Genomic DNA, 26,929 nt, shown 5'->3' on the forward strand with positions numbered 1-26,929 from the left:
TTGCGCCCTCTTCCCCATAGTGCAGGGCTTCTGTGACCCTGTAGCAACAAGAGACCCAACTTAGGCTGGACTGCCAAGAATGTGAGTGCATACCTCCCAACTGTGTTCAAGGGCAGACCTACCAATTTGTGGGTGAAGGTAAGCATGTGTAGGTGCATGGTTGGGTGGGCAGAAGAATGACATGTGCAGATATAGACCTGAAGTGTCCTGAAATTCCCACCAGGAAAAGCTGATAGGTATGTTCAATGAACCAGATTATAATGTCCACACCTATTCTGCATTTTTAAATCAAAGGGGACAGAATGAGTGTAACCGCTAGAATTTAGGACGTATCTGATCAGTTACTACTTAGAATGCTGCTGTCATTGTACTCTGCAATAACCCATCAGGAGAGTCCAACTGCTCCTCACTGACTTCCTTCTAATGTAATAATCTGAAGAAAGGCAGACATTCAAACCTGGTCAAACAAGTGCGACCTCACACGCTCAGATGACCAACCAAAGATAGGATCCTGATACTAAGGATTATAGTGTTACACCAGCAGGGCTTCTCACTGAAGCCCTGCACAACAAGCAGAGAGGGGAATAGGGTGGGTATGCTATTAAGGGAGGGGGGGTACATTGACTTAGTTCTTACTGGTCTTTTAAAAAATGAGTGTACCCTTTTATGTTACAGTGGTTAATGAGGAGCCACAAAAGAGATTTAAAGAAATGTAACATTTTGTTTTGGGTGGTGTTGAAGGAGAAAATATAAAACAAATTCTACTTACAGTGGATTGAATGCTTGTCAGATCATGAAGAAAGAGGGACCATTTAGGAAGCTGAGTGTAAGGTAGACTGTAAAGGGAATGCCAGCAATGGTCCACGGAGACTATGGTTTAGGTTGAAGTATGATTTGATATAACTGAGGGATCCTGACAACTGAGGTCCATGCCTCTGTCAGATGTAGCCATACATGTATAGATGTGTGTGGTCATTCTTGAAAGCTGAAAGATCTGATCATTTGAGAACTCAGCACAACTACATTGCCAATCTGTCCCCACGGACACATGATGGCTCAACATCAGATGTTAACCATCAATATCAGTATATTCGGGTCTATACACACTATGGTTTGTGACCAATTAGGTCTAAAATGTCAGAATTAATTCATTAATTTATATATCAGTTTTTATGTGTTTGCCACTAGTCCCCAATGGTAATATGTGTGCAGTTGTAACATGTCTGCTGCTTTGTAAAGAAAAAATAATTGTGAATACTTACGTTTTCTGGAAGAACCTAAGGAATGTAAGAGAAAAGATAGATAAAAAGCCACAGTCAATGCTCCTCACATAATAAGCATCTTCTATGTTGGATTCTGGTACAGTCTCTTCTGAGACATGTCTTTACAAATGTTCTTTATACAAGAAGGGATTTATGAGTTTTGGATGTTTTGTGAGAACCTGGTTTTAAATATAGGATAATTACAGTACAGGATTAGTACTCCCGTCATCAAAAGCTTGAACTTGACACTCTGACATCGCATAAATGTCAAACAAAGGCACAACCGTCCCTCCCATGCCTTATCTCATTTAATTGTATTTCTTTTAATGGTCTATAACATGGCTCACATATTTTGTCTGAAATGTAGAATATTAGTTGTTTTCTAACATTAATGCTTTGTGTACCAAATAATATATATTTGTTATATCAACACTGTTCTTAACATTTATTAAAAATATATTAGAGGATATTAGGGATTTTCCCACTAGCATGGGGAAATCCCCATAGACTATAATTAGAATTAGTGCAATGAGCTAAGCTCATTGCGCATCGGAGCTCCTACTGTGTAGAAGCTCTGATACGCAATGAACTTAGTTCATTGCATTAGGTCTATTTATAGTATTGGGTGATTTTCCCACGCTAGTGTGAAAACCCCCTAATACTATAAATAGACCTAGCGCAATGAGCTAAGCTCATTGCGTATCGGAGCTTCTACTATGTAGAAGCTGTTTGCGGCGGTCCTACACTTTTTTTTTTCCTTCAATCAAGCAAGAAGAATTGGGGATGTTACAAATATGGGCCCCCCCTGGCTGAAGAACAGAAGACTGCAATCAACAATGGCGCCCCCCTGGCCAGAAGAACAGAAGACTGCAATCAACAATGGGGCCCCCCTGGCCAGAAGAACAGAAGACATTACAAGCAGGACTTTTGGAATTACAAATTTATTTTGGACATGGTCAAGCATGGACTTTGGATACAAATTTATTTTGGACTTTGGTGACAATCATTTTTGGATTGAAAGCTACTGACAACAGAAGAAAACTTCATTGGTGAGTATATTGGGGATTTATTATTTTTAATAAAAATATGTGGTGTAAATTAGGGTGTTTACTGTCATTATTGTGGGTTTATTATTTTTAATAAATGTTAGTGGTTTTAACAAGGGTGTTGTGGATTTGTAAACATTTTGGTTTGTGGAACTACAGGTCCCAGCCAGCCGTGGGTGTCAGGGCATGTTGGCACTTGTGGTTCTCCAAGTGCCAACATGCCCTGGCTGCCATGGATATGCTGGTGCTTGTAGTTCCACAAGCATGGTGAAGGGAGCTATGGGTGGGGTCTTTTTTTTTCACCCCACCTAGGAGTACTATTTTAATAAGGGATCCAGCTTTACTTTTCCATAGCTAACATCTTCTCATTATTTCTTCTGCTAATCCCTGCTAGGTATGACTCGCTGTTCAACGTTTCTCTCCACCACATTGCAGAGTTGTCAGTTACATAGTTAAATATCTCTGAGACGAAGGAAGGGACAGTCTGACACCTGTTGTGGGAGTTCTCAATGGTTCATCACTTTTGGGGGAGCAGTGGCAGGATGTGTGCGGGACACTGGAGTGGTGCTCATGTGTTGGCTCCCAAAAGTGTGTATATTTGGGCTTTATTTAAAGTGCTTTGGATAAAAATACTGCTATATGACTGAAATTTGATAGCACTTGCAAGAGTAATAGTTGGAGATGCTGCTAGTCTTCCAGTTCTCATAGGGCCTAGTGCTAGGTATCTCTAGTTAACAAAATGCTGAAACATGAGAGATTTCCTCATTAAATATGCGCAAGTCTGGTCAAGATGGGTAGAGTCCAATTGAGTCATCAATGATTAGAGAACGGTGGCTTAGTGGTTAGCACTTCTACCTTACAGCGCTGGGGTCATAAGTTCAATTACCGACAATGGCCTTATCTGTGTGGAGTTTGTATGTTCTCCCCGTGTTTGCGTGGGTTTCCTTCAGGTGCTCCAGTTTCCTCCCACACTCCAAAAACAAACTGGTAGGTTAATTGGCTGCTATCAAAATTGACCCTAGTCTCTCTCTGTCTGTGTGTGCATGGTAGGGAATTTAGACTGTAAGCTCCAATGGGGCAGGGACTGATGTGAGCGAGTTCTCTGTACAGTGCTGCGGAATCAGTGGCGCTATATAAATAAATGATGATGATGTTTACTAAAAAGTGGAGATGTTGCCTAGAGCAACCGATAAGATTCTAACTGTCATTTATTAGAATATTCTACAAAATGACAGCTAGAATCTGATTGGTTGCTACAGGCAACATCTCCACTTTTTCAAACCTGCAGTTTAGTAAATTCCCCCAACCCCCGGGAGCATGTTGACAGCTTAGACATTCATGAGTTGATGTGTCTGTGATTATATAACACTCCATGTACAATCACGGCCATGTTGTGTGTAATATGTACACAACAACTTGATAAATCTATGTGAGAAGGGATGGGATGGATATTTGGGGGAAATGTTTTCTTTCCATGTGACCTGTGGGAAATGTCAATAAAAGAGACCCCTGCTGGTGGCTCCAGTCTGTACAGTTACAGCAATAACATCTTTAGATACCACTTGGGAGAGCTGGTTACATGTTTGACTTAAACATAGTGTAGATTAAAGAAGGAATGTTAGGAATGTAAAGCTATAAATGTGTACAAACAATTAGACAGAGCTAGGATGCTGCATGCTATATAAACATTGGTAATTAGGGCGTGGTGCTTCTTATAACAAACCAGCCCATCTGTATAACATACATGGTGTGTTTGTACCTTCACACTAAAAAAAAAATGTTGGAAATTATTACCATGAGTGCCCAACAGGTGGTGACACTGAGCAACATATCTAATTAGTTTGACTTCTATGATTTGCATATATAATGAAAAATGAACACATCCGTCAGTGGTGATAACTTATTAGGTTTTGTACATGAGATTTACTAAGGTATTGGCTGCCTTAGCATAATGAAAGGCCTGTTATGTACAAACACACCCTTCTCTGTTTTTCTTCACTTCTCAAATTTACCTGGGATAAACTTTTACTACATCTGTGAAGTAATTGACAACTTAGAGAAGTTACTTGTTGAAAATGTAAAAAGTATTCTTTTTGGTTTTGGCAAAAAAAAAAAATGTACCTCCAAACAGGAGCAGGGCTCAGTAAAATATATATGTGGAGGTGAGTTAGATCCTCTGCCTGGCACCACCAAACAATCAAATGTTGAACACTCAAAAAAGAGTTAGAATCTGATTTGGTGCCATGGGCAACATCACTATTTTTTCCAGTTACCTCAAAATCATTTTTCTTAAATGCCCTCCATTATGTCTTCGTCAAGGGTCCAGGGGCTGCTTACGTAGACCTAATGCTTTTAGTGGAGCCCCAAATATTACATAAAGAGAAAAAACTACACATGTGTGTCAGTGTTATACTTTTTATTTAAAATTCTTTTCCAGCTACCTTGGGCGCATAGTACCCTCTGCAAAGAATATATATTCAAAATCATATTTTACAATATATTATTAAAAATCTTTAAATATTTGTAATGTGTAATCAGCCAATAATTTAAGTAACAAAACTTTAAAGTAACTCAAATTAACAAAAAACAGTGAACAGGGCCTCCGAGAGTGTCCGTGTGTGTCCGTGTCCGTGTGTGTGAGTGGCCATCTTAAGGTTAAATGCATAAAGCAAGGGACACTGGAATAAAAACATTTTGAAAGAATTAGACAGTTTGCTGCACAACTTCACCATCCTTCCAACATCCACAACCCAACCTCCAATTGGACAGGAAAAGAGAATTACAAATGTAAACATCTGAAATGCCTGACAGTTTTTCAACAACTGGAGTTTATACTTCTATACCCTCTAAAAACCACTTTTCCACACTAGGGATAACTTGGTAATAGTGAGTATGACGCAGTGCCCGGCAAGCTTTACAGTAGTTGTTGTCCCATCCGGTTTCTCTTCTCACACGATATTGGGACCTCCAGTTAAAGTACTTCTTGTATCTTTTATCATCCTTATCCAACTCCAGAAGATAAGAAGCTAGGTCCCTTGCGCTTGGGAAATCATCTACATGAATAAAAGCATCTCCAGGCAGGAAACGCTCATAGTTTTTACGAGACGTCCCTAATACAATGGGTACGGCCCAAGAATCAAAAGCATTCGACCATAGTTTCTCCGTAATATAATCCTTGTAATTGGAATTTTCAAAGGCCAGGTAAAACTTGTACTGGGAGATGGTTTGATAGAAGTCATCCCAGGACAACTGTATGTGTTTCTTCCCATAGACATCAATTGGAATATATTTCTTCAGCTCCTCATAATAGACATTGCGTCGGACACCTGGGTACCACTTGCTCACTACCCAAGAGACTAATTTAGACTTGGCTGGGATGATGAAGCTCTGAGGTTCTCTCAAGGCTTCAATACGACCATAGGGTCTGTAGACATCAGAGTCCTGGCGGAATGTCATAGTCATGTTAAATAGATTATCCAGGAAATGCAGATTTTTAATAATCAATGGAGGTTCCATGTTGAACCATACCCAACGTTGATAATGGGGTCTCGGTTGTTGCGGCAAAGATTTTTTGTCGTACATGATGTCTACATGGTGCATGACCACAGCATCGGCAACGTTGTACAAACTCCTGTTTGCTGTAAGCTTACACCCAGAGATACCATAAACACTCTGGCAAGTGTCTAATGGGAAAGGCTCCCCAAAAGGCCAGACCCATACAAGAACAAGGAGGTCTTTCTCCTGACTGTGTCTGGAGCTTGTGGAAATGATCTCTCTCTCCTTACAGTCAAAGTCCACTGGAAGACCTAATCTCCCTCTGGCCCAGATAAAAAAGATCACAAGGAAGAGAATGGGGACGACGAAGATCAGATTGTGAAGATGGAATGGCTTCAACATTATATTTAACCTGTAAAAAATGGGAGCTGCATTAAATATTAATTTTCAATCATTGAACAAACATTTTACCCTCAGTTGAGTCATGTACAAATTATAGTCCTAGTAACCAAACTTTTTAGGAAAACAAAGTCTTTTTTAGGAAAACAAAGTCTTTTTAGGAAAACAAGTTGCACTGAACAGTAGATTCTCATTGTAACCTTTCAGGATGGGCTTCTAATGTGATTGCTTTTCTAGATCGTTCAACTTAGAGAGATAATTGCTGAACAGCTAAACAGAGTACAGGTTAAACATGGAATAATGTATACCCTATTATGATATTGAATAACACGAAAGTAATGACATCAGAACTCACCATTTATACAGATATTATTTACAGAAGTTTATACATATAATAGTATATTTTGTATATTCCTCTTTCTCTCATATATATTCCTACACTGGAAGCCACCAGGAACTTTGACTTTGAGGCTGGTGCTTTTATACAGGTCATGGATTAGGGAGGTGACTCCAAATACTCACTTCCTTACAGGCAGCCAGGGCCGTCAGAATGTTTTGCCCGTGAGGTCCAGTAAATACATACTTGGAACCGCATCCGACACAGCGCCCTCCTCTCTGCTCCCATCTCACTGATTGTCAGTGAGGAGCGGTGCAGAGACGAGCCAGAAGACTGAGGGAAGGAAGAAGAGTAAGAGAGAAAAAGAAGGTCATAGAAAGGTAAATAAAGAATGGAGTGTGACGAAGGAGGCACAGAAGAAGGGGACACAGTATGATGTGTGTATGTTAGGGAATTTACACTGTAAGCTCCAATGGGGCAGGGAGTGATGTGAGTGAGTTCTCTGTACAGCGCTGCAGAATTAGTGGTGCTATATAAAGAACTGATGATGATGATTACCCCTAAATATGGTGCAAAATGAACAAGGATAATTACATTTCATCTGTAATAGGGGCTACAATAAATGCACCAGTGGTACCCAATGTTATGGGAAGTGTGAATGTATTATCTGCTTTAGAAAGCCAGAGTGAGAGAACTGTTGCAAGTGTGATCTATCAGAGAGTGGTCAGTCCTGACAGGCAATGAGGTGTAGTTTGGGTGTGACGTTGTCTGTCAGTGTGGTAAGCCTGTAGGTATAAACATTCTGTTTGGAGAGACTTGCATCTGAGAAGTGGGAATTGACAAGTGCATTATAGTTGTGCTTTGAGTTGTATTGGAGATTAAACTGTCTATTTCCTTTTGTATATTACAATCGGTTAACTTAAATCTTTATTCTAATCACCCATCACTTTAATAATCATGCCTAGGGGGTTTATAAATACATGCTGTGTTGTGTTTCTCTGAGAGGTCTGTGTGGATTCTAGTGGGTCTCCTAAGTTGTCCCCAGGTAAGACAAGCTACCACAACCACATAATGTGCCACCTAAAAAATGTGGGTGAAAGCATTGCACTAACAAGAGTGGACATGAGTAACGTGAACACAACATATCTACAACACCCATTCAGGAGTGGAGTCAAGTGGTGTTACATAAAGAGCATCTCTTTACCAGATCTGGGGCCTGATTCATTAAGGATCTTAAATTGAGAAACTTCTTATGTTAGTCTCCTGGACAAAACCATGTTACAATGCAAGGGGTGCAAATTAGTATTCTGATTTGCACATAAGTTAAATACTGACTGATTTTTTCATGTAGCACACAAATACTTGATAGCTTATTTGTACACTGAAATGTAAAGTTGATATTTGTGTGCTACATGAATAAACAGACAGTATTTAACTTATGTGTAAAACAGAATACTAATTTGCACCCCTTGCATTGTAACATGGTTTTGTCCAGGAGACTGAAATAAGAAGTTTCTCAAGTTAAGATCCTTAATGAATCAGGCCCCTGATTTAGATTGAAGTATTGCAAAACTAAAGCTAGACCCACACTGGCGATCTAACTGACCTAACTCTGAGCGGATCTCTGTTAGCTTTGGCCATAGACACAGATAGATGTCTTTGGACATATCTGTAAGTTCTCGTCATTCAGCTCTTGGGCCGACCAAAGTTAATGTTTGTCCCAACCGACAGGGGTTGGCTCCACATCAGATGCTAATTGTCATCCGCTGTATTTTTGGGTCCATACACACTATGATTTAATGAAGTGTGTAACGGTCATCAAAATCGCAGCTCAAGTCACAACACAATTAATTTGCGTATGTGTTGGCAATGTTCCCCAAATATAACACGTCTACTGTTTTACAAATAATAATTATCTGTGAGTACTTACGTTTTATGGAAGAATCTTCTAAGGACGTTAAAGGTAAAGATAGACAAAGAGCGATGGTCAAATACCCTCACATAAGGAGCACGCTGCAAGCTGGATTCTGTACCGACTCTTCTTCCGAGCCACTTCATTACAAATGTTCTTCATGTAATAAGGGATTTACCATTTGAAGATGTTTTATGAGGACCTGGTTTTAAGTATAGCGTAATTACAGGACAGGACTAGGACTCCAGTCATCAAAGGTTTGAAAGTGACACAGCCACTCTCTGAAATCGCATAAATGTCACAAGTGTCCCACCCATGCTTCATGTCATTTAATTGTGTTTCTTTTCATGGTCTTGTCCCGTTTGCTAAAAAATATATAAATGCCCTAATTGTGGGCAGAATCTGAGTTGTTTTCTAACAATGATGCACTAGGTACCAAATATGTGGGTTTGCTAAGTAAGGTATTTTATTAATGTTCTGAAATAGGTGTTACAGCCATGAAATGTCAGAGACTATTGGTGGGATCAAGAATAGTCACTATATATATATATATATATATATATATATATATATTTACCTCCTGAGGAAGTCCTGCTGAGGACGAAACGCGTAGAGGCTGTATTCATGTACCCCTGGGCTATATTGGATTATCATACCATCAGATCTTTTGTAAGGAGACTGTGGGAGGTTTCTGTTATACCCAAGGTTCTGGTATATCTGTTACCTGAATTACAGATAAGCTTGTATTTTTATTACTCAATGTGAGTGTGCATTTTATATGCTAATTAAATACTGCTATCATTGAAATACTACACCATATAGTGTATTATCTTCTTTTTCCTATCCACTGAGTGGAGGAGAGATATGGTGTTTACAGTATGCTGATGATATATGACTGGAGACCAGACTTGCAGTTGCTGAGAATGCTGACCACATATCATTGAGAGAACAGTGGTTTTAAGCTGTATTCCAGTATATGGACAAGATATATTTATACAGATAAGCGATATATTTCTTCTGGGTGTGTAATACCATGGTGATGGGCTATCACTAACACACTGCTTTTACTAATCCTATGCTTTGTTATTCTGTCTTTTTATATTTACAACACTGGACATATACCCTTGGTCCTAGAGGACCGTCCAGCAAGCTTGAAACATTGAACTTTTTGAACTTTATTGTTGTTTTCCACTGAACTTGGGATATTATCCTAGCAACACACCATTGTGCGCCGTATCCCTGCTTTACTTATTCTATTATTCTGGACTTACCTACCAATTCTAAGGAAGGCTGCCTCCACTTGTGGAAGAGGTGTTTTTGTGGACTTTCTATATATTAATTCCGTACAATACTGTTGTGAGCGCCAGTGTTTATTACGTATTCTGCTATATATATATATATATATATAAAAATATATATATATATATATATATATATATATATATGCCAGGCATTGTAAATGGTGTGCGTGCTCTGGGGTTGAAATTATAATACGATAACCAAAAACAAACAAATAGTACAGATCTGGCATGTGGCGGTGATCATGAACCTCCTACACGCGAGAGCTCAATCCACTGTCGCCTGACAGGGGAAGGACACTGGTAACAGATCTGGTATGTGGTGGTGATCATCATACACTTGGCACGTCAGGGTGCGATCCGCTGTTGCCTGACAAAGAAAGGACGCCGGCTACTCTTGCTAGGCCACTGATGCTGCAATCACCATATTTCATAAAAGGACTGAGGCTTTTAGCAAAGTACTTGCAGTTGTAGGATCTCATTTGTTCCAGTCTGTGACATGTGTTGGCAGATATCCAATTGAAAGTCCTTAGTCATATAACTGCAGCACTTGTAGCGCTCAGCTTTCACAAAAGTTGTCACTGCAGCGTTACTAAGCCTAACGCGTTTCGTTGCACAGAAACAACTTCTTCAGAGGCCAAAATATCAATAAAAGGTTGACTGGATCTTGATTTGTTTTTCTTGGGACTTGTAATTAAGACCTGCTTATTCTAACAACCTGGATTGATTAACTGTGGCATCTAACACGGTGGGTTATTTCAATGGACATTATTGTTCCATGTTTCCATGAGTCAAAATACTGCTTTATATATCTTTCACCTGACGCACAGAGATTGTTTGTGCATTTCTTAAATCCAAGCTAGTTGGTTTTTATAGTCTATGCTGGCATTTGGCGTTATGTAACTACTACCGCAGTGTTTTATGGTTCTCACAGACAAGGGTTTGTAGTTTATCAGGTTTTTTTATTATCAAATTAGTGATTGGACTATAGCGCTAATATTAATGGTTTTTGTTGTATCTAAAGTCACAGGAGAGGTGAAGTGATACCCGTTATACATCTAGTGCGAGTCCTTAGACAAGTACCCTTATAGGGAGATTCAATTGTTGGAGGACATCACCATGGTGTCGAGCTGGGCACATTGCTAACTATTACGGTAGGAATCCCTGCTCATTTTTCTGCGTACCTCTATGTGGTGTGTGGAAAAATGAGCAGAGATTCCTGCCATAACACCGGCAAGAGCTGTCTCTGTGGCCGTTCCGGAGACACATTGTGCTGAATTGAATCTCACCCGTCCTGAGAAGCTACATATTGGATGGGGATAAAAGAGAAGTGTTTATGCTGCAACAATGAAGTGAGCTTAGGAGATGTACATTACAGTGACGGTGAGATGAGACGACTAAATGATGATTGTGTAATTATCCTAAAAGCATAACAAATTGAAGAGTTACATCCGTGCCCCATGTCACCCCTCTCATCTGTATTATAGCCTCATCACACCTGCATATGTGGGACTACTGTTTGCCTACACTGACCCATATACCTTGAGAGAGGGAAGAGAGACTCAGCTGCAATTTGGTCTTTGAAGTTAGGGCATCACCATGGATACTACCACCTTATCCATGTAATCAGGGGTTGCCACAGCATTGTATATGCGAATATGTTTTATTACATTGGTTGAAGTGCACCTGAATAAGTGTGCTCCTGGGCAAAGAGTAACTGATGCTATGATCCCACTGAAACTATAGAATGAGGCCCAATCTCTGCCAAGTCAGAGGACAATGAAAATCAAATGCTCTTGATAGTCTGTAGGGTTTACAGAGAAGGTCACGCAAACCAACAAACATCCCATGAGCGACAGGGAGGCAGCAGTGACTCAAATAATCATGTCTTACAATAGTGGCCTGCAGGAAAGTATCCTTTAAAACACAGCACAAACCTTGAAGTTAATGGGCTACAGCAGCAGAAGACCACACCAGGTTCCACTGTTGTCAGCTAAGAACAGGAAACTGAGGTCACAGCGGGCACAAGCTCCCCAAACCTGGACAGCTGAAGATTGGAAAAATGTCACCTGGTCTGACGAATCTCGATTTTTTTTTTCTGCTACATGCAGGTGGTAGGGTCAGAATTTGGAGTAAACAACAAGGAACAATCCTGTCTTGTGTCAATGGTGCAGACTGGTGGTGTCATGGTGTGGGGAACACATTAGGCCCCTTAATACTAATTGAGCCTTGTTTAAATACCGCAGCCTGAGGATTGCTGTTGATCATGTGTATCCCTTTATGGCCACAGACGTCATCTCAAGCTGGTTCCACAAACATGACAATGAGGTCAGTGTACTCCAATGGCCTCCACAGTCACCAGATCTCCGTCCAATAGATCGCCTTTGGGATGTGGTGAAATGGGAGATTCACAGTATGAATGTGGAGCTGACAAATCTGCAGCGACTGTGTGACACTATTATGTCATCATGGACCAGAATCTCTGGGATATTTCATGCCACAAAGAATTCAGGCTGTTCTGGGGGTAAAGGGTGAGCTATCCGGTACTAGCAAGGTGTACCTAATACTAGTAGTGGCCACTTATACTTTGAATATCACATCAGGGGCCCATAACAGGGCAGATAGAATAACATTTTAAGGTTTTTAACATTGTAATAATATAATGTGTTGTATTATGTTATGTAATTCCTCCAGCTATGAGTCTCTGCTATATCCAATGTAGGAGCTCTGTATTTTACACCTCTAGGTCAGGGGTAGGCAACCTGCGGCTCTCCAAGTGTTGTGAAACTACAAGTCCCAGCATGCTTTGTCAGTAGATAACCAGCAGATAGGTGGCAAGGCATGCTGGGATTTGTAGTTTCCCAAACACCTGGAGATCCGCAGGTTGCTCATGACTGCTCTAGGTAGCTGTACTATGCACACGTGCCTGGCATTCAATAGATTGCTTTGATTTACTTGAACCTGCAATCACTGTTATGAGAACAGTTCCTGTGGCGGTAATTCCAGTGACCTCACTTGAAGGACAAAGAGCATCATCTAACTATATCCACCTCTAACTGTAACCGCCTCTAAATAACTCAATCAGCCAAGTGTCAAAGAAACAAAACTTTATTAAATAGAATGGAAAGAAACACATAGCAATGAATTAATCATCATCCTCCTCTTCTTCTTCCTCTTCTTCCTCCATCTCTTCTGCGGCAGCTGCTTCCTCTTCCTGTGCGGCCTTCAGGGCTTGTTCCTCCTCTACCGTCGGGTCTAACCCCTCACTAATCTCCGGTCCACTTGGGTACTCGGCTTGGGGTGGAGGAGGAGCAGGGGGGCTGTGTACTTCTGGGCTGTATTTTACTCCCCAACCGATATAAATGTTTTCAAATTTTCTGTGGATTTACCAAAATGCAAAGTTAGTTGTAGGAAACATCACGGTTTAGTAATCACATGCTGATGCTATGATTCAAGTATTTCTTTATAGTGCACATACATTCTGAGATACGAGGATGTCTGGAGAGACTAGCTGCTTAATGAACATGTGCCAGGACTACAACAACTTGGGCCTGATTCATTAAGGATCTTAACTTAAGAAACTTCTTATTTAAGTCTCCTGGACTAAACCATGTTACAATGCAAGGGGTGCAAATTAGTATTCTGTTTTGCACATAAGTTAAATACTGACTGTTTTTTCATGTAGCACACAAATATCAACTTTACATTTCAGTGTACAAATAAGCTATCAAGTATTTGTGTGTTACATGAAAAAACAGTCACTATTTAACTTATGTGCAAAACAGAATACTAATTTGCACCCCTTGCATTGTAACATGGTTTAGTCCAGGAGACTGAAATAAGAAGTTTCTTAAGTTAATATCCTTAATGAATCAGGCCCCTTGTCTATAAATCCATAGCGAGTTATGGGGGACCCTAAAAAGTGCTGATTAACTGAGAGTTTTCCTAACATATTTTGTCAACCAAGACATAAAAAAAGTGGTAATTGCTAGTTTCTATTAGAACATTATTACTTTTTTTTATTTCTGATGGGAACCCTACCTTGGATAGGCATCAACTATGATAAATTGTTAGGTACACTTTTCAGTAGAGTGTATCTAACAAAAATAAATAAATCACCTTTATAGCTGCTTTGGGGGGGCGTTGATGCTGTATGAGAATCAAGAGTATTGCACTTTCCTCCACCGCTGTGTCATTAGACTGACCATCTAGGTGATCTTTGTTAATTTCAGATAATGTTATATACACGCTCTAGTAGAGTGATAGTGTAATATATGTCTTTCAAAATAAATGTACTGTGGGATAAAATATGTAAGTGTGGGAATAAAATTGTAAGTCTTGTATTTCTATCAAAATCTGATCATTAAAAAGAAGTACCTAGTAAAGTATCATTCATAATCTACGGAGCATGAGTGTAGGATACTTGTGTGTCAATAAAAATTAAATAAAAATGTAAATAAAAATAGAAATCAAGAGCTTGCATTTGAAAGTCCATAATGGAGGAGTACACATACGTTCACAAGGGGACAATGCCGTTATTCTTTCCACTGTTTGAATGAAATTTCTCATGTGCCATATATTATGAATTTTATTTTAAAAATCACCTTGCAACCCTATGTCAAATACACTCAATTTTCAGATAGTATTTTCAGGTTATATAGGAAGTTCCAATGCAGACAGGATATCCTATCATTAGTGAAACTAATTTCCGTGTGTAGGGAAATGTAAATTTGATTATTAATACTGATATACTGTATAACACATATAGTATGCATTTTCAGTTTTAAACATATTAGCATAATTTGTCTGTACCAACTATGTGAAGTTACCACGTCAATGCCACAGCATGGAGTCAACTGACTCACCTATAAAGTAAACTTAAAGGTACATCCTTGTGATTTGAGACCACCTATGGGCCCAAGTAAAAGACAAACACTGGAGAGGAGAGGGATGGAGAACAGATGATTAACCATGGCATAGGCAAACCGAGGGGGGTTTCATAGTGCCTGGAAACCCCCCTCCAAGCCTGAGGCACTGTATAATTGACGTGACTGAACCCTGCCCCCGCTTCGCACGGTTCTGGAGAGCTGCGTGCACCTAAAAGTTGTGCACACAGCATTGCCCATGTATATTATAGGGATAGGAAGAGTTGGAGAGCAGCCAAGCACGGTCTAATATTATAGCCACGCCCCCATGCATGCTGGTCACGCCCACTGGTGGCGTGGTGTGGAAACCCCCTTCTACAAATCCTGCCTTTGTCCCTGCATGGTGAGAGGTATTGCATGTTGAACGAGAGCAGAAGGTTTCACTTTGAAGCATGTGGCCATCAAGCCTTGAAACCTTCTGCTCTCCTTCAATACCTCTCACTATGGTTAATCATCTGTTGTCCGCCACAGCACTCTCCTCTCCAAAAAGAAAGACAAAAATAACCTCAAGAATTTCAGAAAACTGGAGGGATCGGATAACGTACTTGGAGGTGGCAATGGTGTAGGCTCCAGGCCATAGGTTGGAACGGAGAACTGCAAGAGCATACTGAGGAATGAGACGGGAGGAGACAGACGCTGTCCATGGAGGTGTATTGTTGATCTCTGCAAAAAGAGAATGGTTGATTGAGTCTCAATTATTAGTACTTGGCAGGGTAAGACACTTTCCAGAAATATTTAAGTGGGTTAAGACAATAAATAACACAGGAAGACATGAGTGAGTAAATAGGGTGGTATTCAATTGTCAGCGAGTTTGTTTTTTTGACCACGTTAAGTCATTGTAACGCTGTTTTTTATCATTTTCAAGCGGGTTAACTTTACCCGCGATTCAATTCCATTTTTAACTCTCTGGTTTTTTTCAAATGAAACGGTCCTCTCGCGCTCCAGTAGAAGGTCTATTGAAATTATAGGGTGTGCGAGAGGCAGCCGCGTTAAGAGCTATTCAGTTGTTTTTTAACGTGGCGCGCTAACCAGGCAAATATGCTGTTTTATCTCGCACCTCTTTGGGGTGTGTTAAAAATAAAAAAACCTCTGTAATGTAGATATTATCAATGTGTAATGCAATCTAATGTATGAAAATGCAAAACCTTTTTTTTGTGTTATACATGACCGCGTTAAAACTCCCCTTCACTCCCCTAAAAACTCGCAAACACAATGTTTAATGCGCAGGGGCAACGTTCCCTCTTTTTCAATTGAATTGCATGAGTTTTCGCGCTGCGCTAACAAAAATCGATCGCTATTGCAGTTAAAAACCCGCAGAAGATTTTTTTTTTTTTTTACACTGCGGGAAAAAAAAACAACTCGCGGACAATTAAATTCTCCCCATAGTGTTCTGCAGCTACGGTAAGTACACCACACTTCTGTTATCTATTAAGTCTTGCCTGACTGTTCTACTGATACAAACCACAGCTCCAAACGACATTGGGCTGTGGTCTACAAGACTGTAAGAATAAACTGACCCAGGTGCAAGTGGTGATCCAGGCATCAAATAAGTCCACAAAGAGTTCATATACAAAAAGGAAATATTTTGCGGTAGCTCTTTCTCCACTCTGCCAGAACCTGTGTCTATCCATCTAAACTACACTGGAGGTATCTTCTTCTTGCCTTCCACATAAGCCTGACCAAAAGCTTTGTTAAGTGATGATACTCCTAACCCTAGTTGATGATTTGCAGCAGCCCTCCAAACCCATTATTACTTTCTTTAGCACTTCCATATTCTATAATATTTGTTATGGAACTGGAAATTGTATTTCTATAATATCTACTATATAAATGCCTAGTGGCGTGTGTGGAAAAAAAACAACCAAGCTGCAGCACCACCTGCTGGGCAGAGTTATACACTGACCTATATATTTCTTGAAGGAGAAGTGACAGTTGGGAGTGGTTGGTGGTTGCCGGGGGTGACAGTGGGGAGTTTTTAACACCTTAAGTAGCTTGATGAAGGATGTGGCGATGAAGATGAAGGATGAGGTGATGGAGAAAAATGATGAGGTGGTGACATGTGGACAAAACCACGTTAAAAAAGGGCGCTTGCGTCGGGAAGTAAAGCTCTTCCCCTGAGGAGGCCTGGGCTAGGCCCAAATGCATGACAAGAACCTTTTTAACACCTTAAGTAGCTTGATTTGACTAGAATGCATGAGTATCATGCACGGGTTAACTTGTATGTAATATATATGTAACCCTATACATTCTACTATTTTTTCATTCTTAGGGGTAAATGTATTAATCTCTGTTTCTAGCAAATCTCCGATATTCGTCGACTTTGCCGGCCAAATTTAAAACAGCAATTTATTAAAAAAAATTGCCTTTAGATGCATTGCCATTTTAAATTTTTCTGGCGGAATATCGGCAATTTGCTAGAATCGGAGGTTGATACATTTACCCCCTACTCTTGAAATAGCATTTCTATTCACTGGAAAGTCACAGGAGGGTTTGAACAACATTTGACAGTTCTGATAGCATGATAACTATGTGACAGGGGCAGAATGAATCAGGAGATATTACCAGCAAGGTAATTGCTGCTTTACTTCAAATCTATCTCTGTAAACAGCGATTCAATAATTGTGTATTCAAAATGAAATTACTGTGACAGCGTATGAAGATTTTTCTGGGAGTAAAAGCAGATTTTGAAATGAATTTGCAAATTATTATGCTCCAGAAGAGAACACAGGGAAACCAGCGAAAGTGGAGCAGGAGCGGATGTAATGGTATAAAGGGCTGGTACCTGCATCCTCAGACAGAGGGGTAAGGAGTGGTGGGCCCACTTCAGGCTCTGGTTCATCTTCCTCCTCCTTCTCTTCCTCTTCTCCTTCTTCTTCTTCCATCTCTTCTTCAGATTTTACAGCAGTGTTAACCCAAACACAGCGCCCCTGAGAGTGGGAGATAATACACAAAGATAACTAAAAATTAAACATGGGAAGGGGCTATATCTCATAACGATTACCACAATTTAGACACACCGAGGACACCTACAAATAAAAACCGAATTTAGGAATAAACTATTCAATATAGACAACTGACGCAGCAGATCTCCGATGGGACCACCATGGTGACAGCAAGTTATTCCGAATCCTCAGCTCTCCGGCACTAGAGCTTGATGTCATTGCGACTTCTATGAATGTCTTTAAAGCGTCGCAATAGCGAGTACCACTGATATCTAAACCACTGAGTGACAGCCTACTGACCTGTGGCAGTATGTGCTGGACGTGATGAACCCAATTAGACAAGCTGTCTACTAGTTCAGCCACTGGAATTCCCTCAAATTCTGGGTTCTCCTCATAGGTATCTCTTACTGCCCCTTCCTCCTCTTCATCTCCCTCCTCTTCTCCAAACTGGTAGTAACCCAGGGGGCTGACATGTGTGCCTGCAGAGATCCGGGCAATCTGAGCACGAAGAAGGTTAGCTTCTGTTCCCAGAAACGGGGGGTAAGTGATAACTGGAGCATCAAGATTCCCAGTGAAGAGACGTTTGATCTAGTGGGAAAGATTGATTAGATGGATGTAAGATGGAGATAGGTGAAGAGGGAAGGGGGACATACGTGTAGAGAGAAAGAGATAGATGTATATAGGTATATACCTTTCGTGCGGCTGTGATCTGAGCTGGTGTAACTGTCGGCAGTCTGACCCATGCGGCCCCAACTTCAGTACACACAAAGTACACATATTTATTTGCACCTGTACCATTGTCTTCTCGAGGCACCGAAGGGGGAGGACGGTATGTGGATTGTGGGGGCAAATCTTCTGCTTCCTCTTTTTCCTCATCTTCCTCTTCTTCTGCCACTTTTTCTTCCTCTTCTGCACTCTCCTCAGTCTCTTCATCTTCACCTTCACGGAACTGCACCTCTGCCACCAAATAACTGCCCGTGGTACCCAGGATTTTGCCCCAGAAGCGGCAGTACTGGATTGGATGGCTGTCAGTGAGGTGTTTCAAGGCAAGGGCTATCCGTACGATCTCATCTCGCCCCAAGCTCACTGCTCCTTGTTGAAGAAGGTGAGCAAGGTCCAGCAGGTTAGGAAGGGGTGAGTCTGTCTATTAAAGGGAAAAAAAGGGGCGGCAATTAAAAGTAATCTCGTTTAACTATACCCATGTAGTGCTATCCAGTGTTAGACTAAGGTATACCAGTAAGTCCAGTTTCAAGGGCCCATTGTAGAGCTGACATTAATATATTTTATGTGCCACACTTATGATAATATAAATCAGGCCCTTGGACAAAATTATCCAACATTTAGGAACCAGAGCCAAAAAATAAGAGCCAGCAATATTGTAATTAAAAACTTGCAAGTCGCACAAACATTCTTAGAGATGGAAGCCATGCAACTTGGCAGTGATTACACATCAGCCTGTGCCTCCCACACATAGCGCTATACCCCCCACAAAAGCATTACATGTCAGCCTGTATGCCTCTACAAAAAAGATTAAATATCAGCCTATATAACTTACAATAGAATTATACACCAGGCCCATGTCCCTACAAAAGCATTACAACCAGACTGTGCTCCCCCAAATATTGTACATAGCTCCAACTTGTGTGCCCCTACCAGCCTGTGTATACCCACAAAAACGTCAATTACACCAGCCTGCGTGCACCCACAAAAAAATGAGCATTAGTCATTCTTGCCAACTTATGGCAGTCGGTGTCCGTGAGCTGCACTAGGGGAGGGAGGAGGTGGGTGTGCGGGTCGCAGGGCTCAGAAGATTTGCTTCATTTTGCCCCCGTGACATCATGACGCAAACGCGTCAATTAACAGTGGGGGTGGGGCCAAATGCCATGATTCTCAGCGAATCGCAGCATTTTGGATCTAGTGGGCAAATGCAGAAGGCTGCCATACTCTCCCAGGAGACCCACCCGGGAATCCGGAAGTCAGGAGAGTTGGCAAGTATGGCATTAGTACACCATCCCGCACGCACAAAAAGTACATTACATCAGCCTGTGTACCACTATAAAAAATAATATCCTATATACTAATGTAGCTACTGCTGGTGATAACCCTGTTCACTGGCTATCGCAGCCCCCATAGAGCTGTAAATATATTACTTATCAACTAGTGAAAAGTTTTGCTCTTCACCACGATAAATAGATTTTAATCAAAAGTGAATGTCATTTCAGAAAGGAGGTAACATAAGAGAAACCGCTCGTGCCAGAAAATGAATAGAAGGGTGGAAGGTATAATATAACATATATCTACTGCTATATTTTTTATGTATAAAGGGTTTTATTTCAGTTCCGTTGCTTATGTGTAAGCCGGTAAGTCAACTCATACGTGCCCACAAGCACGGAGAGGCAATAAGCAACTCTTACCACTCCGGGAAAGTGTTTTATATTGTTTTATATATATATTAGAAAATATGGTGGAAATGATTTTTCTTATTGAAAAATTATCTTTATGACCTCAACAAATAACGATAGTCAGCATAGTATTGAGCATTATGGACCTGTATTACCATTACCGCAGCCCGATCTGCTTTCCCTCATCCAGGAAACCAAGGGCCCTATATGTGTGGAGTTTGTATGTTCTCCCCATGTTTGTGTTACGGTTTCTTCCCATAGTCCAAAAACATACTTGTAGCTATGTGTGTTAGGGAATTTAGAGTGTAAGCTCCAATGGGGCAGGGACTGATGGGAATTATTACACCTTCTCTATTCAGCCCCCTCTTCTAAACCTTTCCCCATTATTTTCTCTCACCATCTCCCCTTCTCCTTCGTTGTCCTCGCCTTCCCCCGAACCTCGAGTGAACAGTGCACGGTGAGACTCTGCCTTGAGGTAGGTGGGAGGGTCATCTCTCAGTGTGCGAAGTGAATCAAGCCCCTTGTTCAGTCTGGACCAGTGGAGTTCTGTACTCAGTTGCTCCAGGATTTCCAAGGCATTAGGAGGGCGCTCTGACAGAATCCGTGACAGAAGGGCAGAGAGATGTTCATATCTGTGGAGATTATCCAATAGGTCAAATATTGCTGACGTATATTATATTTGCTTCCTCTCTAAAACAAATGCCAGGGATCCCATCTCATCTGATTCTTTGACCAAGTTCTATAGAATACTATATTTCTACCAATGTTATTATCCTAAATGCTAAAGGGGCTCTCAGAACTCTGACCTTCTCAAATTATAAGCGTGTAAGAGTAAAAGATACTCTCACATTATAATTTCTGGCAGTGGAAAAGTAAAGAATAATTTTTAAATTTTATTTGGACTCTTCAGACAAGCTTATAATATTCCTCAACCACGCCTCTTAACCTCACTACATTACCCTATTACCACCCGTTACACAATTTCACACAAGACAACTACCCCCTGACCAACATCGTTGTGTAACAGGATCATTTAGCTTATGAGTCACTTTTACCTTTGCAGTCTGGCTGGGCCGAAATGCAAAATGTAGACTTAGCCTCATGTGTCAAACTCCCATTGTCCCATAGATTGTAAGCTTGCGAGCAGGGCCTTCTCACCTTTGTGTCTGTTTTACCCAGTTTTATTATTAGTTTACTATGTTTGTCCCCAATTGTAAAGCGCTACAGAATATGTTGGCGCTATATAAAAAAATGATGATGATGATGACTTTAATTCTTAATGCACTATATTATTGAAAGTTACTTCTTTGCGTTGATTGTGCTAGGCTAATGTCTTCAAAAGGCATATGCTAGACCCACTCTAATACCTAGATCTAATACCTAGATCTAATTTCCTAGATCTTATGAATAATTGTTCAAGCTTCTGCTGATTTAATATATGCATTCTTATTTGTCATACTAATCATGTGTTATATTGTACGTTTAGATTATGAATTTTATATAAACCCCTTATACTGTGCATCTAGATTACGGATATAATTATTATACTTTGTATGTTTTTTTTATGATTAGTATTATATGTTAATAATATATTGACTAATAGGTTATTAACTGTCCACTGTATCAGGTTCCAAATTGCTTTTGGGGGTCTAATGGACGCAGAGCTGTCTTTCCCATTGGGTATGCTGGGCAACTGCCGGAGGGCCCTTCGGGAAAGGGGGCCCCATAGGCAGGGCTCTGAAAAAAATCCCCAAAAAAACCCTTACCTAAATGTGATCACGCAGTGGCGATCTGGCTCCCTCCCTGTTCCCCTCCTCTGTGCTACACTCGCACTGAATGTAATTTTCAGTGAGGAGCGCAGCACAGAGGAGCCACGACGTGACGGACAAGCAAGCGAGGAAGAAACAGAACAGAAAAGAAGAGAAGAAGGCGATAGGAAGGTAAGTGAAGGGGGACAAATAGAAGAATAATGGAAAGAACAGCCACAGTATCTAATACAGGGGCATAGGGGGGGGACCAGAAGCATGATGAAGGGGACATATAGGAAAATAATAAGGGGCACGGTATCTGATACAGGTGCAGACCAGAAACGTGATTAAGAGGGACAAACTGGAGCATAATGGCGGGCACAGTGTGTGAAATAGGGGAGACATGAAGAGGGACAAAAGCAGCTGATGTGGATGTAAGAGGCATATGGTGATGTATTTGGCAAGATATTGTAAAAAAAAAAATTTAATCAATCTCTTTGGTACAACATGTTTTTTTAATGTTTAAACACTGACTTTTTTTGCAGGTACCTATAAATATAAACTTAATTTTATCGTTAAATTTACTTTTTATTCCTGTGAGTTGTTTAGTAGGTAGGGGCCCCAGGGCACTGCTTTGCCCAGGGGCCCATAATGTTGTTAAGATGGCCCTGACTGGAAACAATTAGGAACACTGTGAAATGCATAGAGATATGGTACAGACTGTTCATGGAGGCTGGTAATGGAGGTGCAATGTGGGGGTACCAGCGTCTCTGTGGCTGAAGGTTTTAATTACCAAGATGCTGATATAATCTAAGCCTAAATGCAAGTCATTCTGTGAGTGCAACTTTCCCATTAATACACCAATTGCCTTACGTTCCTGCACGATGTGTTGTTTATATATTTTGGTTAATACATTTTTAATTGTGGTGGACTTGTTTGGTGGGAGATATTGAGATATCCCCGACTGTAAATACACAAACTTGTGTCCCAGTTTATACGAGACTGAAATCTGCCATTACCGTATCTGAGTGAAACTCAAGAGAATAGTTTATTTAATGTCTGCATCTCAACTATTTTAGGTGAGGCTACAATTATTAATTCACACAGCGAGCACTAACTAAACATTTACTATTCTCTGGGGCGGTGGTAGTCATTGCAGTGACTACCACAAACCCGACAGCACTTATCCCGACATGGATTACCCGAACTTCTCAACCGAAACAAAGTGTTAAATCCGACTGTTGAAAAAGCTGAATTTTCTCCAATGCAACGAATGAAGATTCCGGGACGCCTAAATTACGTTACTTTCAAGGTTGACAGTAGTATTTCTGGTGTTAAAGGGGTAATACCAGGAGGCGGCGCCTGTACAATGTATTTTAGTAACGCTTCTACATTGTACAGGCGCCGTCTCCTGGCATTACCCCTTTAACACCAGAAATACTACTGTCTCCCTTGAAAGTGACGGCATTTAGGTGTCCCGGCATCTTAATTCGTCGAGTTGGAGAAAGTTCAGCTTTTTCAACAGTTGGATTTAGCGCTCTGTCGGGGTTGAAAAGTTCAGATAATCCACATCGGGTTAAGTGGTGTTGGGTTTGTGGTAACCACACTACCATACCCAACACCTCTGGGGCTTCCTGTTTGTGCTGGATTCCTTTCTATGTACAAATATACCCACTCCATACATAGTTTCCCCCACAGATTCCCCACTTTACCTAGAGTCTCAAATACTAACAAATGTGACTACACTGAGAAATTCCACAGATTTTTTTAAAATCAGTCTTAGGCAACATGGGTGGTTGTGGTCCCAGCATGCTCGGCTAGCCTCAATATGACAGGACATGCTGGGACCAGTGGTAGAACTGGAGCTGGAGCCGCCCATGCAGCTCTTATGGGGCCCAGTGCTGAGGGAGGCCTGGTAACACTGGTCTATATGCTATGTAGGCCACCGTTCAGCTCTTCTGAGTATGCGCGGGAGAAGATGCATGTGCAGTGAAGCTTTCAACTGATGCCTACCCCCGTGCATATTAAGAAGAGTGAATCGAGGGCCTCCGGCATGGATGGATGTGACATTCATTGCCAAGTGCCCCTCAAAATTTTGCTATGGGGCCCAGCAATTGGGTGTTATTCCCATGGCTGGTACATTTATTTGCACAACAGCTGGAAATCCAAAAGTTGCCTATCACCCTGTACTTAAGCTGAGTACACACTACACAGTTTTCATCCAATAATCGGCTCAAACAGCCGACATACAACCGCTCGTTCAAAAGCCGGGTCAGCTTGTGCAGTGACACAATGGTCGAAAGTCTGCCCAAATGGACGATTATCGCCTCATTTGGTTGGTCGTACCGTTTAATATTTTCGGTTCAATCTCGTTTCCGCTGTGTAGTGTGTATAAACTTCCGACCGATCCACAACAGTGAGTACGAAATTACAGTCATTGCTCACGACAACATGGCTGTAAAAAGTCTGCTCTTCCCTTTATCTTCCTAAACAAGGCTAGTGTGTATGCAGTCCATGGACCGAGCGATCGGAACATCGATCGCATGTAAAATCGCTCGGCATAAAAAGCTGGTCGAAATTTCTGTAGTGTGTACCCAGCTTTACAAATCTTTCTATACAAAGACCCTAACAATATACTTAAAGCAACTATAAACAAATCTTCCTTTCCATTGCTCTTGTATTTAATTGTCCAGGCATTAGAGCCAGCTCTGTGGGTGCTAGAGCACCCCCAATATTTGTTCTGCCATAGCCACTAATCATACCCATGCCTGGTGTATTTCAGTCATATGGAGGAGTAATGTGAGCACCCTCAATCATTATAAGACGTTGGACCCTATGTATTGAAGCCATGCATACTGTACTTTTAAAATATGTTTATCTTGACCTCCGCCATGTCCAGTAAGATAAAACCTCCCCCTCCATACTTACAGGCTGACCCCTGATGGCCCCGCTTGCAGTAGATAGGCTTTAGCATTTTGGATCTGCAGCTCTCGAGGATCTGGAGCGACACCAACCGGATTCTCCGCCATCTGTCAATGATACTGACACCGACACCCGAGCCCCACAACGTGCACGGAGACACCCGAGCCGAACAAGTGTCTCTTGTACGCCGCTTGTCCGTGTGCGACTCCCGTTGCTGGGGCAACCGCTCTCTCACCGCGTTGCTAGGAACCCAAACGACGCTTTCGCATCACGTGCCGAAAGTTCAGGTCGCATTGCATGCCGGGAGTTGTAGTTTATACCCTCTCAGGAGCAACTGTAATATTCTGAATGGAATGTTGAAAGAAGATGACAAGTTTATAATTCCCGTATGTAGCTATGTACACAGCAATACCATATTCGTCAACTGTGCTTAATGATATGATGACATCAGTGCTGATAGATAGATATATAACTCTGCAGGTATGGGCAGTTCTGCTCCTATGTTGCATAAAGCTGGATACACATTTATGCTTTTATTGTACAAACCACACAATTCACCACAGTTGATTGCAAGAGTGTTTATGCTTCCATGATCATGTTTTATCGTACCAATACACATTGCATTTGTTGATTTGGTTTCCTAAACTTCCTAAAAATCACAATCAACAATGGAACGATGTCGGGTCAATGTGGAAGTGTGTACGCACTCACGACCGCCTGGCCAACACTTGGGCCCATAGTTCCTCCAACATATTGCAGCAGTGTAGGCAGGTTTCTATATAATGTGTATAGAGTCACAATATTTTCAGCAGATGGTTATGAGAGATGAAGATCACAGATCTGAGGGTAAATTGCACATGAATCTGTATGCTCATCAGAACTTTCTATCGTTGGTGAAATCGTTACAGAAATTGCATCTGAAGTAAGATTGCATAGGTGTGTACGCACAGTGGCCTAGTGGCTAGCACTTGTGCTTCGCAGCACTGGGGTCATGAGTTCAATTCCCAACCATGGCCTTATCTGTGTGGAGTTTGTATGTTCTCCCTGTGTTTGCGTGGGTTTCCTCCGGGTGCTCCGGTTTCCTCCCACACTCCAAAAACATACTGGTAGGTTAATTGGCTGCTATCAAAAATTGACCCTAGTCTCTACCTCTCTGTCTGTATGTATATGTGTGAGTATGTGTCTATATTAGGGAATTTAGACTGTAAGCTCCAATGGGGCAGGGACTGATGTGAATGAGTTCTCTGTACAGCGCTGCGCAATTAGTGGCGCTATATAAATAAATGATGATGATGATGATGAAGAAACCAATCGCACACAACAAGACAATTACCACAATAAAGCAATGTACAGTGGTACATATCCCCTAGTGCCATCTCCCACCGGTGATTTATGAAAATGTAACAGTGAGACTAGAGGGGGTATAAGTGGAGGGAAAAGTGCTTCCTCTTCTCGGTCATTGAGGCTGCTGGAGCCCAGTAGTCACTGCTTGTGGAGGCGGTGACCACTGCTGGGCACTTAGGTATAAAAGGATCGGTAGATGAGTTGATAATCACCTCTCTGTCTTCTCCCAAAATTATGCTACCTGAGATGATGTTCTCACCTCTGCTCCTGAACTGTCCCTTTCTGCAAGTGCATCAAAGGTGCATGCTGCAGCCTATGGGATCATTGCTGTTTATATTGAAATATGTGCATTGTTGACTCTAGCACTGATTGAAAATATGGTGCTAAAAATAAAAATAAAATTGCAGACCTTTGTCACTTTTTCTGTATCGTTCTGTCCATTTTAATTGATGCCTTTGTCACCAGCTCACATGATCTTTCAATGAGAAGTCTGTTTTCATTTTCTCTGTAATGGGCCATTATCCATTTTTCAGGTGTATTTTACTAGGATCTAAAAACTTTACTGATCCCAAATAATTAATCTCTTGCTGCTCTGGGATGTCTTAAGTTTGGAGAACAACCTGTAGCCATTCAGATCGACAGGATTGCATAGATTGTTTCAGGAAATGAGTGTGCTGATCTTGTAGGAGACCGAGACCTGTCCACTCCCATACCGCCTAACCATCCTGAATTGAGTGCTTTGTCCCACCACCCTGATTGGGACAGCTTTGTCCCTGCGGGTTAGAAATTTGGGAGGAATCTCTCATTCATTGCTGCTTTGCATGGCAGGGCGGCTGTGAATGGGTGCCACATGCATGGAGGGGAGGACAGTACAGGGCACCCTAGCACTTAAAAAAG

At 41.3% G+C, this 26,929-nt stretch overlaps 2 protein-coding genes across 2 annotated transcripts; both read right to left on the reverse strand.

Annotated features, from left to right (window-relative positions):
• Nucleotides 1-5,137: 5,137 nt before the first annotated feature.
• On the reverse strand, nt 5,138-6,205 carry LOC142101812 (3-galactosyl-N-acetylglucosaminide 4-alpha-L-fucosyltransferase FUT3-like). The gene has a single exon (XM_075186254.1). It carries the CDS (start codon nt 6,203-6,205, stop codon nt 5,138-5,140), a length of 1,068 nt encoding a protein of 355 aa, XP_075042355.1.
• A 6,636-nt stretch (nt 6,206-12,841) lies between these two features.
• LOC142101537 (radial spoke head protein 6 homolog A-like) lies at nt 12,842-24,951 on the reverse strand. The gene is made up of 7 exons (XM_075185990.1): nt 24,695-24,951; nt 20,416-20,650; nt 18,308-18,760; nt 17,917-18,204; nt 17,457-17,601; nt 15,220-15,337; nt 12,842-13,126 (listed from the first exon to the last, which is right to left on the reverse strand). Exons 1-7 carry the CDS (start codon nt 24,793-24,795, stop codon nt 12,895-12,897), a joined length of 1,572 nt encoding a protein of 523 aa, XP_075042091.1. The 5' UTR covers nt 24,796-24,951; the 3' UTR covers nt 12,842-12,894.
• Between the last annotated feature and the right edge of the window lie 1,978 nt (nt 24,952-26,929).

This window comes from Mixophyes fleayi, chromosome 9, assembly GCF_038048845.1.
Source record: "Mixophyes fleayi isolate aMixFle1 chromosome 9, aMixFle1.hap1, whole genome shotgun sequence".
In the NCBI taxonomy this organism is placed as follows: Eukaryota; Metazoa; Chordata; class Amphibia; order Anura; family Limnodynastidae; genus Mixophyes; species Mixophyes fleayi.